Below are 5,935 nucleotides of genomic sequence, written 5' to 3' on the forward strand. Positions count from 1 at the left end.
TTGTATTATATTATAAATAAATTACACTTGTAAGTCTTTTATTTTTCAAGTAGAAGACAGTGAGCAAAACGCTTGTACATCGTACCCAGGGATATTGTATTAGCTTTAGGAGAAAAATCATGTTAGTTTTTCCTTTTTACAATTTCATTGCTACGAAAATTACTTTATAATTACAGTATTTATAAAAGAATGTATGAAAAATGGTGTTGAAACACATCAATATTGTAAGCTGCGCTTGGTGCCTATGTCGTCAAGTATTTGCCGCAACTCTTCGTCTTCGAAACGTCCTTCTAACGATGGTATTAACGCCTTAGCCTCCTCGGGCGCTTCCGGGCACAGGTTACCCAGTGCGGCCAATTCGAATTTGTGCAATTTTTTCTGCATCAAAAGACTGAAAAGAAAAATTGTTGTGATTTAGAAAGAATTTAAAGGTCAAGGGTTAGTTTTAGACATTTTAAGGAATAGGGTGAACAACAGAGTTTTATTTAGTTCCCCGTATAACTCACCTGCGTACCGCTGCAATTGTTTCCTTATTTTTAAATTTGCGAAAACTGTCTGTATATGCGTATGTCTTCATAAAAACTTCGGAGAATTCCTGCTCTTCATCGGCGGATTCGTTCTGTCGTTTGCGATGGTCAAGCAACATGTGAACTTCGGATATCAACAAGGTCTCTGCGTTCTCAAATTCTGTATAAGATAAAAATTTATTTATTAATTTTAGTATTTTTTTTTTAAGTAACGGTTAAAGAAATACGCATGTGCAACACAAGTGAAACGCAGCTGAAACTAACATCTAGCAATAAGAAACAAGCTTGTTGTTGGTACTTGTTGTGAGACGCTAAAAGGCAAACAAATCACAGGGGTCTATTTATGTGTCCATTTTCAATCAGGAAATCATATATTTGGCGTGTTTTATTGACATCGATTTTGATTAAACGTCTCGCATCGGCCAGGCGCAAATGACCCATTTTCATGTTTTCCGCTATTAATATATTTTTGTAGTCAATATATGCTTGTGGCGCTATGCGTTCAACGCTACACAGTTTGCGTTCGCCATCAGTGAGGCGGGTATAACCGGGCATACCTAGAAGGTAAAATAAATTTGTTTAAAAAATAATGGAAAAACTGTTAACTTTATGTAACAAACCGATAATATCCATGGGTCCAGCTTTACGCCTAGGATTGCTTACTACATTAGTTGTGGCAAAGGGATTAGGCACAAGCGTTTGAGCGCTTGGTATTAGCTTACGCCAATCGTGTACTTGTCGATAGATTTCGTCTTTTTGGCGATCACGCTGTTGTTGTGCACGACGTTTCTTCAATTTGAAATATAACGAACCACCTGCTAGTGTGCGGACACCATTCTGACGCAGCTCATATAAACTGTGGGTTGTAAAAAGTGTGGTTATGATTTATAAGAATACAAAGAAAAAATAAATTTCTTACCGATAAATCGTTTTTTGTGTGTCTGTGAAATATTTTAGTGACTCAACCAACATATCAAACTTAGCAGGCTTGCAAATTTGCATGAAGGATAGAAAACGACTGCAGTTCGATTCCGAACCAAGCGCTTCACCATACTTGGAAATCCAGCCCAATGTACGATTCGGCATTATGAGACCATGGTCACGCATTATTTTATAACGACGTTGCCGTTCTCTGCGTTCATAAGTGAAAATTTTAAAAAATATTAACTGCTAGCTTCATTATTTGTAAATGAATAAACTTTAATACCTCAAGCGATTGTTATAAGCCGCCACCACTGCCAATTGTAATTCTTCGTAAGCATTACGACTATTTTCATCAAGCGTTTCTTCGTAGTCATCTGTTGCCGCATTCGTGCTAAAGGTATCCTGCATGATTGTTGTTAATAGGCCCTCAGCTGAGTTGTCGTATGGTGTGTCGAAGTCACCACGTGCACAACGATAACCCGACATCATTTTAAATTGCATTGTACCCGGCTCATCGCTACGCGGTGGATCCACTGAACGCATCTTTACCACATAAGGCATACGTTCGGGAAAGTAAGCATTTCTTGAATGTGTTAAGCCAAGCAGGCGTTCAAATATGCCACCAAAGTAAAAATTATGATAATGCTGACGGCATTCGTCAGCACTATGTCGGAGTTGTAATGCATGCGATACTGCTTCCCAATTGCCGTAGCCTTTCTTTTCCAGCGTGTGTAAGAGTATACGCTCATCCCTTGCCGTCCAGTTGTTTGCACCCGGGAAAACTTGTATATCATCGCGCACAATGATATACGAATGTGTGTTGAGATGCGTGGCAGTCTCGCGCCCCTGCGCAAAGCATTGCATACACAGCAGCGTATACTCACAATCGGGACACTTTATATACGGTTCGTAGAGATCGCAGTTGCAAGTGCAACAACGTTCGGTGTTATTTACACCAGCTTGTATGTAATCCGCATTCCTTGGTTGTATAGCTTTAGTGCGTTGCTCGAGGTTTCTGTTGAACTCCTCAGCATTATAGTAGGTTGTTGTATATTTTGTATCAGCTTGGGGGCGCACTTTTGTAATGTGCTGTTGCTGGTTGCCATTAACTTTTGATAAATTATTCGGAACTTCTAATTTGACTACAAAATGAAAATGATAAAACTAATTGTTGCGTCTAAGTGTATCGCATAGCTTTCATAAACACTAAAATCGCGCGTTTCACTTGTGGGCCATAGAACACAAAATTATATGTCGACTTACCCTTTGGAAATTGAAGATCCGCTGCATCTTCCTCAACCATATCGACGGGATTCATGAAAGACATTTTGGTTTTAGTTTAATTACTTAGCTGTTTAGAAAGAAAATAAAATTTATACGTGAAAATTAATGTAGAAATTCCGGAATAACATAAAAATCTATTCCGCGAAGGCGGCTTTCAGCTTTTGACGTCTAGATTTTTATTAGTGCTGCCAGCTGTAGCAAGGTCAGTTACGAATACTAACTAAATATTTTGTTATTAAATTGAAATTTATAGCACGATAATTGTTAATTCAAAAAAAAATTATTTAATATTTTTAAATTGCTATAAGTTTATTTTTATAAAACTATTTTTTCAAACGCTTTTTAACAAATACGAAAAAATATTCAGAGTTCATAGCTAAAAGTGTCGTACAGATGTCGCTGTGCAAAATTTCTTTACACCTTATTCGTAAACAAAACAATGGATGCTACAGTGCGAAATAATGCTACAGTCAAGAAAATTAATTTAACATTAATAAATGGCACTGGCTATGTCTTCAATGTGGACGGTAAGTGTATATATTTACTTATGGTAATATGAATAAAAATCACGAAATTTCTTTTGCAGACTATATGACATTGCGGCAGAAGCACCGCATTGTGGGTGCGCTGGTGGGCACATGCAATATGCGTGGTTGGTCGGCGAATGATTGCAGTTAATTGTAACATTAAATATACAATTCATTGCACTTTTTAAAATGTATCCTTTCTTGTTTAGCGCTACCGCTGGAGCTGACGCCATATGAAACAAGATTTTTGGTAGAGCGTGACATTGCACAATTGGTTTCAAAGCATGAATCTTTACTGAAGGTGCCGGTTGCCAATGAGTTGGCGGAGTACCATAAGTTGTTGGATGCGGGCTTTGCAGCCCAAGCGGAAACCCTGAAGTCTGAAAAGTTACAGGAAACTGAACGTAATATGAGTAAGATTCTTGAGGGAAAACGAAAGAAACTTTTCAGGGAAGGTGTGCCTGAAGCCGGTAAAATTTAATTGAAATCTCATCTAAAATATATATTTACTCTAAAACTACATTTCTAACAGAGATTGAGTTAGATGCTTCGAAAATCCTGCAAGAAACTGCTGATAATTTCGTATTTGAACGCAAGAATGCGCAATTGGAAATAACATGCGCGCATAAGCAAACGCACAGTAAATAGTTAAATATTCTTAAAATAAATCAGTCTTGTTAATTGACCATATTTATAGCTTTCAAAATTGTTGAGCCACCTGCCATCGAAAACGATCTTAAATATAAAGTCTTTTGCGATTTTTGGACGCGTGGTTACTATGTCACCGCGGGCGATGCATTCGGCGCTGATTTTCTGCTATATCCGGGCGATCCACTTCAATATCATGCTTCGCATATTGTAATACTACTTGACACGCCGATCATACAACCTTTAGACCTAATAGCCAAAGTGCGTTTGTCTGTAATAGTCAATAAGATTTGCATATTTGCTTACTTTGGTAATGAAGAAGTGGGAACGGATACACTAGTTGAGCGTGAAGTGCACTACCAAACAGTGCAGTGGGAGGGTAATAGAGAAAAATTCGGCGCTGTCCAGCAGCAACGCCAAATGGAGAAAGCTGAGAGTAATTTATAATAATGTTATTGTAATTAAAACTGCCTTGAAATACAATTTTACAGTTAACTTACACTTAAAAACATTATTTAGCAAATATAATTAGCTTTTTTTTGCACCGGGAGGTTCCACAGAGTATTGTCCTCCCCCGCTATTGTTTAACTTCCATATTTCAAAACTCTCTCAATCACCCGAAAGAATTTGCTCCTCATACGCAGATGATGGTACGATATTAGCGTCAGTCATTGGAATCGATGACATGTGTTCAAAAGTAAACGGCTAGTTTTACGACATATTTCGTTTCTTCTCTGCAAGGAACTTGGCAATCTCCCCCACAATATCCGCAGCGACTGGACGAGAAGTACACACTGGGCCTTAACATCACAGTCGATGATGAAAAAATTTCGAGTGTCAACAACCCTAAGATTTTTGGTGTTATATACGACAGCTTGTGCTCCTTCATTCCTCATACGACCGCGATAACCGCCATGTACAAAGCTGCAACAAAATCCTCAAGTCGCTAGCTGACAGTTCTTGGGGAAAAGACAAAGAAAAATTTTAGGAAATGCAGTCAAGGAAGCTTCAGACGTGTTAAAATAGGGCATTAAGGACGATTACAGAATGCCTCTTGGGGGTCTCCGGTTGAATATTTGCATATCGAAGGCGTATGCTTCCAGTAAAGGAACATAATGAACTCCTCCTCAAGCAGTTTCTGCTGGAAGGTTTTCGCTTAAAGCGGAGCCGTCCCTTAGGAACATTAAGAGGTCTTTCCTTGATTACTTCGACGACATTTCTGGGCCTCCCTTTCGATGATTACGATGGCAATCGAATAGAGCCTGGTCACCCAAACAGGCATTAGATTACCGCTACAACAACAACAGGTAGACCTTACCAAAGGAAGTTTATGAAAATATTTTTTGCTTAACCACAGCTATCTATCTAAAATCGCGTTCCCCAGCAGTCGGGTTTAAGTAACTGGAGTGGTCGGAATTTTTATCTCACCAAGGATTGTTGACGCCATTCATCAAATTACTTCAGATATATTGTTGTTGTGGCCACAAAAAAAAATTCCTGAAGTAATTTCGAGGCATGGTGCCGAGTTGACAGTCCTTAGTCGGATAAAAATCCGGGTCCGTTCCGATTACTTAGACCCGACTGTCGTAGGAACGGTTATTTCAGAGACGTTTTCTACAATAACAATTTAAATGATCTCGACGCGCATTTCCAGCTGAATATTTTCATATGCTGTCGCTCAGTAGTCCTCGAATTCTTATTTCAAGAATTTTTTGGTGAATTTTTACTAACAGTCGACCGCTTCAATCAGCGATCGCCTCGCTATTTAGCGCATGCCAACAGGGCGTGTTGCACGCATGCAAATTTTTGTCCACTCTTGGTGTTGGGAGTATTCGGGCGCGGTACACGCAGTGAATTTCAGTTTTTGGCTGCGTGACGGCGCATAGACTCCCAACGATACGGCGCGGCGACCAAACTGGCAAATGATATGAAAATTCCAGTGAAAATTGACAAATATTGTACGCTTTAACACGTTGCACGTTCGCGACACGTTGACGCTTAATTGCAACATTACAGCGCGACACA

The 5,935-nt window shown here is 39.1% G+C and overlaps 2 protein-coding genes across 5 annotated transcripts; one reads left to right on the top strand and one right to left on the bottom strand.

Moving 5' to 3' along the window:
• Positions 1-2,926, bottom strand: LOC126761840 (DNA-directed RNA polymerase II subunit Rpb4). 3 transcript variants are annotated; one of them, XM_050478255.1, is made up of 6 exons: positions 2,715-2,926; positions 1,735-2,593; positions 1,447-1,659; positions 1,148-1,383; positions 792-1,084; positions 563-687 (listed from the first exon to the last, which is right to left on the bottom strand). In XM_050478255.1, the coding sequence occupies exons 1-5, from the start codon at positions 2,776-2,778 to the stop codon at positions 855-857; spliced, it is 1,602 nt and encodes a 533-aa protein (XP_050334212.1). In that variant the 5' UTR covers positions 2,779-2,926; the 3' UTR covers positions 563-687; positions 792-854. The 3 variants fall into 3 exon arrangements, with proteins under 3 accessions (XP_050334214.1, XP_050334213.1, XP_050334212.1); XM_050478257.1 differs by lacking the exons at positions 792-1,084; positions 1,148-1,383; positions 1,447-1,659; positions 1,735-2,593 and adding exons at positions 1-103; positions 164-391 and having other exon boundaries at positions 507-687; positions 2,715-2,916; XM_050478256.1 differs by lacking the exons at positions 792-1,084; positions 1,148-1,383; positions 1,447-1,659; positions 1,735-2,593 and adding an exon at positions 1-391 and having other exon boundaries at positions 507-687; positions 2,715-2,916.
• Positions 2,927-3,167: 241 nt separating this feature from the next.
• Positions 3,168-4,438, top strand: LOC126761846 (tRNA-splicing endonuclease subunit Sen34). 2 transcript variants are annotated; one of them, XM_050478268.1, is made up of 5 exons: positions 3,168-3,262; positions 3,322-3,408; positions 3,472-3,732; positions 3,795-3,902; positions 3,960-4,438. In XM_050478268.1, exons 1-5 carry the CDS (start codon positions 3,175-3,177, stop codon positions 4,355-4,357), a joined length of 942 nt encoding a protein of 313 aa, XP_050334225.1. In that variant the 5' UTR covers positions 3,168-3,174; the 3' UTR covers positions 4,358-4,438. The 2 variants fall into 2 exon arrangements, with proteins under 2 accessions (XP_050334225.1, XP_050334226.1); XM_050478269.1 differs by lacking the exon at positions 3,168-3,262 and having other exon boundaries at positions 3,327-3,415.
• Positions 4,439-5,935: the final 1,497 nt, after the last annotated feature.

This window comes from Bactrocera neohumeralis, chromosome 6, assembly GCF_024586455.1.
Source record: "Bactrocera neohumeralis isolate Rockhampton chromosome 6, APGP_CSIRO_Bneo_wtdbg2-racon-allhic-juicebox.fasta_v2, whole genome shotgun sequence".
NCBI lineage: Eukaryota > Metazoa > Arthropoda > Insecta > Diptera > Tephritidae > Bactrocera > Bactrocera neohumeralis.

Coding starts and splice junctions, on each gene's coding strand:
- LOC126761840 (XM_050478255.1), bottom strand. CDS start 2,778: ATGTCTTTCATGAATCCCGTCGATATGGTTGAGGAAGATGCAGCGGAT. Junction 1,660..1,734: donor GCTTATAACAATCGCTTGAG/GTATTAAAGTTT, acceptor TTATGAACGCAG/AGAACGGCAACGTCGTTATA. Junction 1,085..1,147: donor TGGACCCATGGATATTATCG/GTTTGTTACATA, acceptor TTTACCTTCTAG/GTATGCCCGGTTATACCCGC.
- LOC126761846 (XM_050478268.1), top strand. CDS start 3,175: ATGGATGCTACAGTGCGAAATAATGCTACAGTCAAGAAAATTAATTTA. Junction 3,263..3,321: donor CTATGTCTTCAATGTGGACG/GTAAGTGTATAT, acceptor TTTCTTTTGCAG/ACTATATGACATTGCGGCAG. Junction 3,903..3,959: donor CGCGCATAAGCAAACGCACA/GTAAATAGTTAA, acceptor CCATATTTATAG/CTTTCAAAATTGTTGAGCCA.